Source organism: Dipodomys merriami, unplaced genomic scaffold (genome assembly GCF_024711535.1).
Source record: "Dipodomys merriami isolate MVZ:Mamm:240054 unplaced genomic scaffold, mDipMer1.0.p SCAF_2, whole genome shotgun sequence".
Lineage (NCBI taxonomy): Eukaryota > Metazoa > Chordata > Mammalia > Rodentia > Heteromyidae > Dipodomys > Dipodomys merriami.
In genome coordinates this window covers 101,689,289-101,702,976 of record NW_027203381.1, presented here as the reverse complement: position 1 = coordinate 101,702,976, position 13,688 = coordinate 101,689,289, and the positions used below count along the sequence as shown (strand labels likewise).

The 13,688-nt window shown below is 33.4% G+C and overlaps 1 protein-coding gene across 11 annotated transcripts in view; it reads left to right on the top strand.

The window, feature by feature from the left end:
* Robo2 (roundabout guidance receptor 2) overlaps window positions 1–13,688 on the top strand; it is a 1,450,478-nt gene that overhangs the window by 734,814 nt on the left and 701,976 nt on the right. The window contains exon 1 of one of the 11 annotated variants that reach the window (XM_070030466.1): window positions 114–159. The exons of the other annotated variants lie outside the window; for them this stretch is intronic. Coding sequence (XP_069886567.1) covers window positions 126–159 — 34 coding nt within the window. The 5' untranslated portion in view covers window positions 114–125. Of the gene's footprint in view, window positions 1–113; window positions 160–13,688 lie in introns of those variants that run through there. 11 annotated transcript variants of the gene reach the window in all.

The following is a 13,688-nucleotide window of genomic DNA, read 5'->3' as shown; positions in this document are numbered from 1 at the left end:
AACCAAACTTATTTCTGCATAGTTTACCATGAGGTGGTATCTTGCTTTTTAGGATGGCTGTACCCGTCTCCTCATTGAAGCTGTCACTGGTGTAAGCAGAGTGAAAATGAAAGCCAAAGTTACAGATGTGTTTTCTTGAGCCATCTGGTTCTTTGGAAGGTAATTTTCTTACCTAAAAATAATCACAGGCGTATGGATTTCCCTTTCTCTTAACATAACATATTCCAAAAACTGTTAACACTCCTCATTCTGTTGAGTTTACAAAGAATAGCATTTCTCCTATGCATACTGTTCTTTTGTTAATATTCATATGTGCTTCTGAGAAAAAGAAGCAGTTCTCACAAATCCTAGGAAACAGGAAAAAAATCTGTTGATGAGATTTTTTTTTAATCCAAAGTGTTCTCTTAGGCATATTTAATCAGTGGGTTTGTGTTTTTTTTAATATTTTCTTTGAAGTAGCTGTAAGAGTGTCACATTTTTGAAGTAGCAATTTAGAACTTGATTCCAATCTAATTTCTTTATATACAGAGTTCTGAAAGGTAGATTTCCAATAGATGATGATTATCTTTGAAGATTTCTGGCTGTATATCAGCATGTCAACACTGGAAAGATGAATTTTTCAAGCATTATTGTTCATTCCTATCAGCTATACAGATAGAAATAACCCAAAGAACTGGTTAGGCCTTGTCATTAGACCTTGTTTGATTGCATAACAAGAGAGAGGTTTTAACAAAGTGGATACAATGCCACCTGTTGCTGCAGAGACTTCGTTCTAGCTACCATATTATCCCAGAATTCACCTTCATGAATCAGTGAAAAACCCTTTTATTCCATGGATGGTGAAAGCACAGGCAAAGAACATGTGTGTTGTGTAAGTGGTCTTCAACTGATCGTGAGTTTCATTGTGAAGTCCCTCTAAAAGCATAAAATTACTCCATATTCTTGATGCATTTAGGACCTCCCATAATAAGTAAGGAAATGATCTGCTTCCTAAATCTTAAGTGTAAATCTACTTGATACTAAATACCTAAGACATTCTTGTATCCTAAAATATAAGTTAATTCTACTTTAGTAAAAATTGGTTTGGAAAGGAAACTATTGATTTTATACTAGTCTGTATAATTTTACCTGACTTACTTATATGCTAAATTATAAAGATGATGTTCCTTTATATTTGCAGCTTGTCAAAGTGTTTTCAAATTGCTTAGAAGTAAGAGCAAAGTGGAGAAACAGCTGTCTTGTGTTATTTTGTTTCCTGCATACAAATAGTCTTAAATTGCTGTAAATGGAAAGGCTGGAAGGAATTCAAACACTGCTTGTTTAAATACACTGAGACTGATGTTTTTGTGTTGGAACCTTTGGAAAGAGTAGCATGAGAAAATATAACACATTAACTTGTCGCACTTGACAATATACGGTTATGGCTTCTCTTTTATTTGTTAGGTAGAATTGAATTGGTATCATTCAAAAAACTTTGTGACATTAAATCATAAGATATTTGAACTAAGATATACAAAATGCAGCATTAAATCCTGAGGCATTTAATGGGTCATTATTCTTACTCCTTTTAAGAAAACAAAAGTCCTTTTGGACTTGAATATTTAACTGTGTTCAGGAAAGTATTACAGAATTTATGTCAGGAAAAGAATGAATTAATACATCTAGCCTTTTCTCTTTCTGATATCTAAATATAAAATGAGTGAGAAATTAGTATATATGGAAAAGTCAAAAAACTGAATTCATCTGTTTTCCATAATTATTTTAAAATTAAGTCCTGTCCTCAGATTATTCTTAAATATTAGAGTTTTATTCAACAGCATTAATAAATATACGGAATTCTTTGGGGGTTTTTTTGTTTGTTTTTTAGTCCATCATGGGGCTTGAACTCTGTCCCTGCACTCTTCAACTCAAGGCGAGCGCTCTATCGCTTGAGCCACAGCACCACTTCCGGCTTTCTAGTGGTTTATTGGAGATAAGAGTCTCACGGACTTTCTTGACTGGGCTGGCTTTGAACCGCCATCCTCAGATGTCAGCCTCCTCAGATTTCAGCCTCCTCACACCAGTGGCGTGAGTCACTGGCACCTGGCTAATATATGGAATTCTAAAGATAAATTTGCTAGCTTATTTTTCTTTTTTAATATTTGCGGACACACAAGTAAGAAATTTGACTGAGATAACAAGCTCATATTGATAGTCATAAATAAGTACCTAGTTTTTAAAATCACACCCTATATTTTTAATCATAAAACTTTTCACAATTCAGTTCACAGGTTACCTCTAAACACTGTACTGCAGAGTAAGTCAAACTTTCTCCAAATGTTGCTGTTAGATGATTGTATTATTTTAAGACCATATTCCTGTTTGATTTGCCCAGAAACTCAAAGTTAAGCACATCATGTAGGAGGAGCTCAGGGAGAAAAGTTATGCTCAGAGTGTTTAAGTGAAATCTGCTATGATTTTACTATCTCCTAGGTTACAACAAAAAGGAATTCAAGAGCTGAAAAATAGACCCAATAAACATAGTTCTTGTAGAAAACAATGATAAACTGTGAACTAAAGATCTTCAAGCAAAGCTGCAAAAAGAAAGTAATAAAAAGCTATTCTTTTCTTTTAACACAAGTCTGGAAAAGAAAATGAAGTAAAATTATATCACAGATGTTTTTAATGCAATACCTTGCAATAATAGAAACCAAGTATATATTTGGCCTCCATTTAGCCTCTGAATAAGTTAATGAACATTTATGAGTCTGATAATCTTCCATACTCTGTGACAATTACAATTAAGTAAATAATATATAAAGTTCCTATCTAGTAGATGTTCAGTCATCCAACTTATTTTATAGTATTCACATTGTAATTATGTATAATAAAACTATGTTAAATTAACATGACAGTACAAATAAAAGCATTTAAGTTAACTGATTAATATCACATTCATACTATTCTTCAACTTGGATATACATGTACATATAATTACTTTTTAAAATTTATTCACAGCATACAGTTATTGTACAGTATATTATTGTACAGTATATATGTGCAATGTATTGCTTATTGCACAGTATAGAAAATAAACCAAACATTCAATAAAGAGTGTTAGTAAGATGGAGTATAGTGGTTCATTACTATATTCTCAGCTACTTGGAAAGCAGAGATTAGAATTTGAGGCCCGTCTAGGCCAAAAACAAAAACAAAACAAAAAACACAATAAGACTCTATATCCATAAATAGGCCAAATGTGGTGATGTGCAACAGTGCTTTCATCTACGCAGGAAACTAAGTAGGTGGTTGTGTTCCAAGAGAGTATTACATAATAACTAAATAAGGAAATAAACCCAACAAGAAAAACACCTCACACCTTGTAAGTGAGCCAAACTAATTAGAGTACACAGTGTGCATTAGTGAAATAGTTCTTTAGAGATGATAAAATATTCATTTTCATATAAAATTCCACATGATGTAGACTCCTTTTTTATATAACTGACATAAAAAGTATCTAAGCAATAGCAATCACCTTTATATTTTATCATCTTTTTTAATTCTTTTTTTCTTTTTTTATTGTGAAAATACTGTACAGAGGGGTTACAATTACATGGTTAAAGTAATGAGTACATTTCTTATCAAGCATTGTTGCCTCCTCTTTTGTTTCTCCTTACTATGCCTTTCCATCTCCCCCCTCCCCGCTCTCTTCCCCCTACCCCCAATCCCCTGTACCCCCCACCTTTCTCTGGGCCAAAGTTGTAAAGTTCATTTTTCGACATAACATCTTGTACATCTCATTGTTGCAATGGGTCCACCTGTATCCCTATTTAAACAATTTGTTTTTTTTCCCTTCCCCTTCACAAATTATACCTACATCAAATACAGTGTCTCTCCCATGGGGGAGGGACATCATATACAGTGTCTCTCCCATGGGGGAGGGACATACAAAGCAACAAAGAAATCATCGTATAAATATATTAGAAAAAATCGCATGAAAGAAAAAAACATTTGAATACTTATCTTTGGATTCATTTCACCTAACATCAACTATCTGACCTCTTCTGCTTGTCTCAGACATATACTAGTTATTGCAAATAAGGGAAACCATGGGACCTATGTTTCTTTGGGCCTGGCTTACTTCACTTAATATAATTTTTTCCAAGTCTTTCCATTTCCTAACAAATGGAGCAATGTCATTCCTCAGTAGATGAATGGATCAAGAAAATGTGGTATATATGCACAATGGAATTCTATTTTATCATCTTTTGTTCTCTCTTTTGTACTCAGTATTGTTTGATTGCTTTAATGTTTTACATTCCACTCTTGTCAAAAGAGAAAGACATCTTTTTTTTTTAAGATTTAAACTTCTGAATACCAATTCAGCATTCTCCCTTTCTCTTTTATCTCTCCACTAGGAAAGACTTTCTTGCAACCCAAGTCACCTATTGTCTTTTCCACCCTGACAATTCATACTCTCCTATTTACACTTAAAGTTCCACCTTCCTCTCTTAATCAGCAATCATGTCTAATCTATAGTTCCCAATATGCTACTGAAAGATTTCTCAAATATGTCCATGCTCAAAGTGGTCATGTTCTAGACAAAATCTTAGCTAAAATTCTTACAGTGTTTAATAAGCACTCTTTGCTTCTTTCAGAAAATCCTTGCATTCATAACAAACAAAAACCTTTTCCTCATTTTCCTCCTTCCTAGTTTGCTTCTCTATCTCTTAATCCTCTACCATCCTTAGGGTGCTATATTTTAGAAGAATGATTTTTAGCCCTCTCATTCTATTCTGTGAATATCATTATCTCCAATCCCAAACTCTGTCTCTTAAGTACTAGCTTTGCTCTTAGAGTAGTTCCCACTACACCTTCTATTGAACTTAATCCCCTCGATTATTGTAAGAACTACCAGTGTATTAACAGAACTCATCCATGGCGCCATTCTTTTCTTCATCTTCAAAACTAGCTAGCCCCACAGTCCTACCAGTGGTGCTTCAGAAATATGTTATCTCCTCCATGCTAACTTTCCATTAGTGTGAAAAATACCTGAGACAATCAGCTTAAGAGGAGGAATGTTTTATTGCAGACCATTGTATGGAGGATTCAGTTCATAGTCAGCTGACTTGTGACAGGTGTGAGGCATTGAATCATGGCAGGAACACATGGCAGAAGAACCTGATCACTTTATGGCCAACAGGTAGCAAAGACAATAGAAGAGAAAGGTTGCTGACTGTGGCCAGCATTTGTTATACTAGCTGCTTAGGAGAGTAGAGATCTGGAGAATTGTGGTTTGAACCTAACCCAGGACAAAATATGTTACATTTCATCTCTAGTATAACTTGCAAGAGCCTGTCTGGAGACATGGTCCAAGAAGTAAATCTGACCACATGTGATGTTCTGAAGTCAAACTCTACTACAGAGAGAGAGAAAGACAGACAGACAGACAGAGAGGAGCCAATATCTTAATATTCTAGGGAGAGAGGAATAGGAGCCAAGATCCTAGTATTCCAGGGCATGGCTCAACTTTCTTTCAGTGAACTTTACCTCCAAAAATTTCCTCCAGTTCGCAGGAACATCACAGGTTGAAGGCCAAGCTTTCAGCATGATTTTTGAAGAACATTAAAGATCCAAACAATAGTTGTCCTGACTGTAAGTCTTGAATTCCACTTTTGCTAATACTTTAACTCCTTTACAGATGGGTCTTATTTTCTAAATTTTATTTTCTATTCCATTTTTTATTCAAAACCCCAAAAGGAACATATCTATGATCCACCATGGCCTTCTCTTCAAATAACGTGTTTGTGTCTCACTCCTTGAACAATAAAATTTAGTATTTTTAACATTTGCCCAAATCTGGACATTTTGACATTTTTTATCATAAACTTTTACCTGTGTGACTTAATTGTATACAAAATAAATATATATTCAACACAAAAATACATAACGTCTTAATATGGTAATTTCAGTCATCTATTTAAAGAACTTGAAAAATGCTTTTCCTGATTTTAACACCTCTTCAAAGCAGGCTTAGCAATAAACAATATGGATTATTGTGATATATCTACTAGAATATCTAAATGTGTGAATTTGTATAGGGTTATATTTTAGGACTAACATTCCATAAAGTTTTCCTTTTCTTATGGAAAGAAAATAACAGGCTTAGTTTATAAAGTTACATTGAATTAAACTTGAATACTGATCATCCACCACTTCTATAAATTTCAACTTAATGTGGGGAAAATACTCATCTATTTGTGAATAGTTTCATGCTTATTTGTGTTATCTCTTTTCAGTGTTTCTACCTATACTTCTATTGCACGTATTTGTATTTGAGATAAAATTAGGAATTTCTCCCCCAACTATTTCCTCACAATATCATAGCAAAAAAGAATTCTTGTTTGGACACTTTAAAATTCATGAATAAAATTATTTTCATAAATTTTACAAGATAAATTACTTTGAACATTGTAAAAGACTTATTGGGCGATGTACAAAGTTCAAATTGGCCAACTAATACATCAGCATTTATGCATCAACCTGTCTGTGGCTAGGGAAAGACCATGTGCTGATTGGCCTATGCCAGAATTACTGGAATTTGCCAAAACAAAAATAAGTACTTATTTGTTTAAACCAAAGACATCCATTTAATGGAGGGGAAAGGGTGAAATCAATCCTTTCCAAATTACATGATTCCTATACTTGGGCAAGGAACAAAATGGAGAAAATGAATGTTGGGAAGACAAATATAATGACTACCAATAAGATTAATTAATAACTTTGACTTCACTTAATGCTTTTACTCTCAAATGTCCTACATAAGACTGTTAAGAAACTTAACACAAATCAATGAATTAATTAAAATACTTTCCTGTTATAGCCAAAGAAAGAAAGACTTATTGAACTAATTTTCAATTTAATGTGTCTTTAAATAAGCATAGGCTCTGAAGATTGTGAGATATTATGCCTATTTCCTGCTCTCTGGTAAAATCAATATAAAGTTATAGCACACTTATTAATGGCAAGTATTTCAGAATTTATATAAGCGTTTTTCTTCTCCCTATAGAAATTAGGAGCTTTTGATAGTAGAGACAGCGCCTAAATACATAAAACAGTTGAGAATGCCACATATTAATGTATGGCAGACCACTAGATAATGGTATCGTAATACAAGTAAATTGGTCCGGACATCTCTCTATGGACAAGAGTCAATGTGGGTAGTCTTCTAGATATTAGTAGAAATTGATAACATCCCTACAAGGTGATATATTTGAATACGTAGGAAAGGACAGAAAATCCCCTCAAAGTAGAGCAAACAGGACAAATGAATATGCAACATTTTGGAAGGCACACATGGGGTATATGTGCGGACCTCAGGGAGCTTGGGATGGGCAGCTGACAAAAGACAGGGTACTGTCCTCTCTGGAGAGGAAGTCCTTTCTCAGAACCATTGCTAATGAGCATTTTAGAGTGAAGGTGAAGATGGATTTAGACTTCAGCTCCCCTATGACCCACCAATCCGACTTTTAGTCATTTACCCAAATGGAACCAAGCCAGATGCCCCTCAGTAGATGAGTGGATCAAGACAATGTGATATATATATATATATCATATATATTATATATATATATATACACACACCACACACACACACACACACACACACACACACACACACACACACACACACACACACACACACACACACAATGGAATTCTATGCCACCATCAGAAAGAATGACATTGCCCCTTTTGTTAAGAAATGGAAAGACTTGGAAAAAATATATTAAGTGAAGTAAGCCAGTTCCAAAGAAACGTAGGTCCCATGGTTACCCGTATTTGCAATAACTAGTATATGTCTGGGACAAGTAGAAATGGACAAAAGCTATGTATGTATGACCAGATAAGATGAAGTTAAATGAAATGAACCCCAAGGTAGGGACCCAAGTGGTTTTTTCTTTCTTGCTATTGTTTCTAACATATTTATAAGGTACCATGTGATTTTCTTGTTGCTTTGTATGTCCCTCCCCCCACGGTATAACCCCTGTCTCACTGTATTTGATGTCGGTATAATTTGGAGAGGGGAAGGGAAAAAAACAAAATGTTTAACTAGGGATACAGGTTGACCCATTGTAACAATGAGATGTACAAAACACTATGTTGAAAAACAAACTTTACAATTTAGGCGGGTGTGGGGGGAGTGTAGTTGTGGAGATGGGAGGGAAGGGATGGTAGGGGAAAAACAAAAGAGGAGGTAACACTGCTTGATAAGAAATGTACTCATTACCTTGCTCATGTAACTGTAACCCCTCTGTACAGTTATTTTCACAATAAAAACATAAAATTGTAGCAAAATGTCTACTTTCATAAATATCAAAAGAAACATACTTCATCTGGTGGAAACTACAATCGATGCAGGATTTTTTTATTGTGAAAATACTGTACAGGGGGGTTACAATTACATGGGCAAGATAATGAGTACATTTCTTATCAAGCATTGTTTTTAAAAAATGCCTCATACTTATACAAGATCCAGAACTGTGTGTGAAGAGAGGTGGGTTAAAGTTTAATTCTATAGCAAAAAAGCACATTTACCTTAAATTCAGTCTGACATGTTAGGGTGAATTCAAGCGTTATAACCAAAGCCTAATTTGGGGTCAAGAAGTTCAGAAATGGAACAGGGACTTTTTAACTTTTAAAAGCTATGGGACCTTGAATATCTTATTTTTCTTTTTGACCTTAAAATGGCAAAGAGTCAAAATAATTGCCTTTATCAACTTCATTAGCTCATTGTACAAGAGCTACTTAAGTCAATGGGGTCATACAGGTAACCAATAAATGATGTGTGTCCAAATCAATGTTACCATTAGGTGTCAGAGAGCTCTGATATTTAAAACCTTGACAGACAGTGGGAGATTCCTGTTTATATTATTAATACTAAAAAATTCACTGGAGTATAAATCATCAGCTTTCATTTATATCTTTTATAAATCTTTAAGCAATTGTACAGGGTAATTAATGAATTCAATACATGTTGATCAATGTTACCCTTTTCAACATCTTCCCCATCCCTTCCCACCCTCCCCTTCCCTCACTCATCTTAATTTTGTAGGATATACATTGAATTTCTCACTCTTCTTAATTTTATAGGCTATACACTGAATTCTTGACTCCCCCACATCTTCTCATCTTTATTCATTTGCCCCTTTCGCCTTGACCACACCTTACCCCTTTCATATACCTGCTTCCTTGTATTTATACTTGTTGAACTTTGGCTTTGCCTTTCTAAGTAATTACACTGAGTTCTCACGTGAATCTATCATCTTGATTAAAGCTATGTGAGGATTCATAACAGAGAAGTCAACCAAACTCTGAGATGTTTGTAGACATATACCCAAATAAACAAACAGAAGTTTGATTTGATGCCAGCCTGGGTAAAAAGCTGAAGATCTCAATTTCAACAGAAAAACTAGGTGTAGAGTCTCATGCCAGCAATCCAGCTATGTAGTATGTAGGAGTTATAGATAGGAGGACGGTAGTCTGAGTTCAACCTGGGCTAAAAGTTTCTGACCCTATCTCAAAAGTAACCAAGGGACAAATAGTTGTGGGTGTGCTTCAAACAGTAATGCACCTCTAAGCAAGGATAAGTCCTATTAGAAAAGAAGAAAGCTGGGCACTTTGGCTCAGGCCTGTAATTCCCACTACTCAGGAGGCTGGGTAGATTCAAGTATGTAAAGATGACAGCATTTTATAAAATACTTTCTAGACAGTGAAGCTACCCATGTACTCACTGGACATTTTTTAAAATAAATTTTGTTGGTACTGCTTTTTATATGAGGCAATTCCAATTATTAAATTGTTTACAACTTTGTTGGCACTGTTTATATAAGTCATGTGAATCCAAAATTGGAAATAATTTTTAACATCTGCTAGAAAAAGTCAACTGTTTATATTTTTGCAATTTTATACCTGGAAAAAAAAGGTATTTATGTCAAAGAAATAGTAGGACACCATTTACAAATGATTATCGTTATATAGTGAAAACATTTTGGCAACAATAAATGTTGACAAAGAATATTGCATTGACCATAAACAGGAAAGTTATGCTTCCTTGAAAATAGTCATGAAACTTAATTTTTTAATAATCTTTAAAACAAATTTGAAGTATTAAAATATAAAATAATTACGTATTATGATTTACAATCCTATTTTTAATATAGTGGCATTCTTAAATTTTAAATGAAGATTTATGTGTTACATTTTGCATGATCTTGTGGCATTTTGGAAATAAATAGAAATTCCTATGATGACTATATACCCATGCATTTTAATTAAAACAATGCACAATACTTTATGAGTCATATGCAAACTCACACACTTAGAAACACTTACTTGCTTTTGTTAACAAAGTGCTCAGCAGTGTGTAAGTTTAGTTTGACACCTACCCAATAATAATTAATTCTTTTTTATTATTATTATTGTAAAGGTGAAGTACCCGGGGATTACAATTATATAAATCAGGTAACGAGTATATATCTTTGTTAACAGTGTTACCTCCTCCCTGGCTTTCTCCCAGTTTTTCCCTCCAGAACCCCTTCTCCCAAGTTGTATAGTTCATTTTTTGTATTTGTCTGTTTTTTAATTTTATTGTGAAAATACCTTACAGAGGGTTATGATTACATGGGCGAGGTAATGAGTACATTTCTTATCAAGCATCGTTGCCTCATCCTTTGTTTCCCCTTCCCATCTTCCCCCTTCTCCCCCACCCCGCCAAAGTTGTAAAGTTCGTTTTCAGCTTAGCATCTTGTACATCTCATTGTTGCAATAGGTCTACCTGTATCCCTACTTAAACAATTTGTTTTTCCCCTTACCCTCTACAAATTATAACAACATCAAATACAGTGAAAACAGGGGTTATACTGTGGGGGAGGGACATACAAAACAACAAAGAAATATCTTATAAATATGTTAGACACAATAGCAAGAAAGAAAAAATAAACATTTGAGTCCTTAACTTGGGGTTCATTTCTCTTAACATCAGCTTATCTGACCATTTCTGCTTGTCTCAGACATATACTAGTTATTGCAAATAAGGGAAACCATGGGACCTATGTTTCTTTGGGTCTGGCTTACTTCACTTAATAGAATTTTTTCTAAGTCTTTCCATTTCCTAACAATTGGGGCAATGTCATTCTTTCTGATGGAGACATAGAATTCCATTTTATATATATACCACATTTTCTTGATCCATTCATCTACTGAGGGGCATCTGGGTTGGTTCCATATCTTAGCTATGGGAAATAATGGCTGCAATAAACATAGTCTTGTTGGTAGCTTTAGTATGGTCTTGTTTGTGATCATTTGGATAAATGCCCAAAAGTGGGATTGCTAGGTCATAGCGGAGCTCTATGTGGAGTCTTTTGAGGAACCTCCATACTACTTTCCAAGTGGTTGAACAAGTTTATACTCCCACCAACAATTCAATAGGATTCCCTTCTGTCCACATCCCCTCCAGCATCTGTTTTTTTTAGAGTTCTTGATTTTAGCCATTCTAACTGGGGTGAGGTGGAATCTCAATGTTTTGATTTGCATTTCTTTTATGGCTAGGGAGGTTGAGCATTTCTTCATGTGTCTATTGGCCATCCTTCTTTCCTCTTCAGAGAAGTTCTCTTTAATGTATACTTCATTTAATATATAGTTCATTTTCAATATAGTGTCTAGTGAGTGTTACTCCTGTACTTTTTTTCACCATTTCTATACTCCTCCCCAAAACAGATAAACTTGCAGACAAATGAACTTCAAGAAATGGAAACAAGGTTTTTTGTTAATTTGCTTTTTGTTTTTTCTCCTTTATTGCTGTTTTAATTTTCTGTAATTAATTATTAATTGTAGTAAGTAGTTAATTGTAATTCTCACCAGAACCACATCATTGACATTCAACATGTTAGTTTTCCTTGTCCTGAATTAATGCAGAATTGTTCACATTGTCACACTAATTTTTAAGAGTGATAATACAGATTTCTAATTCTATTCTCCCACCTGTGATTCATTGTTTTGTTCATTTACACTGATTTTGAACATGCACACTTTCCAATGTATGGAATAAGTTATATTGCATCAGGCCTATATGGTCCAAAATATGAAACCATCACTATATGATGCATAAGATAAACTTCCTGACTTCTGAAGAATAGTTTTGAAACATCATGACTGGGTATTTTGAACTCAGGGACATTTTTTATATTTTCTCTGCCTTGCCTAAGGATTGTTTGAAGAAATGATTTCTGATACATATTTTATAATGTTCATTTAGGAGACCTTGTTATAAATGGTTTGTATTCAATTAATATTTATTTGAACAGAGCCTGTATTCCTTCAGAATATATTTGCTATGTAAAGAAATGAAGATATCACTCCTGGATTATTGAAATTTAAATATCAGTGACCTATAAAGTTTCATTTCTCTGGAACCCTGTCCACTGCTGGTAATTTCTAATTTCTTCTTCTAGAATAATCTTGGCAGTTGAAAAATTGGCTGTATAATTTTCTCTTGTGTCAGCTATTGAATTTATCCTATAAGACATTTTATTAAAAATACATCTCCTGATCCCACTGCTTCCCGCTTGCACATACTTCTCTTTGTTCCCTTTACAAGTGATCATTTACCTGCTTAAACTTTAAAAATATGTGTTAGTATTTTGACTTTTTGAGTCTGGAAATTTAAAATTTGGACTGAAGAAAATAATTTAATATCATATTTATAGTTTCTTTTTGCTCAATTCTTTTATTGTTCTGTCTATATTTTTATCCAGTTCACATATTTTTTCATTGAACTTAAAGTCAAAATACTTTCTAACTATCTTTTTGATTTTTATTTTACCTGTGAATTATTTAACAGTGAATTATTTTCCAAACATTTTAAGATGTTCCAGTTTATCATGTATCATTTAATTCCATCATAGCTAAAAAAAAATTATGATACTTGAATCCTTTTAGATTTATTTAGAATTGCTTTATGAACCCAAATATGGTATCTATCAATAAATATTCTTACATACTTTATGAATGTGCAATTATATGATGTTGAATGGAATATTGACAAATATCAATTGGGTTTATTTGATTGGGAATTTTATTCCAAATTTGTATATCCTAAGTAATTGATTTTCTGACAACATTCTAAATCAATTATTAATAGACAAGAACTTGAAATGCCCAATTATAAGATTACATTTTCAATATTATTTTATGTTATGGTCAAATAAATATTCTTATATTTGGCCACATTTATACAAAAATATATAATATTCATATTATAGCATCATTAATGTATTATATGTGAATAGTGCATATTTATTCCAATGTATTTGTATATATTTCATGCTGTGTATTTCATGCAGTGACTGTATTACCAAGGAAAGGTAGGTAAATGGAAGAAAGTAGGCCATATCCAGTATTTCAATTGACACAAAGCACAAACACTATGTGCAAATATATGTAATACTTATATATATGTGGGTGTATGATATATAACCTATAATATTTTATATAGTACATAATGCACACATAGGAACAATTCATTATTGTGCTGAATTTGAATTATTTACTAAGACATTCACAAGAGAATGACTTAATATGACTTTCCTTTTAAAACAAAAATACAACCTGAATTAGTAATTGGACTAACCTGAAAAAGATAAGCGGAC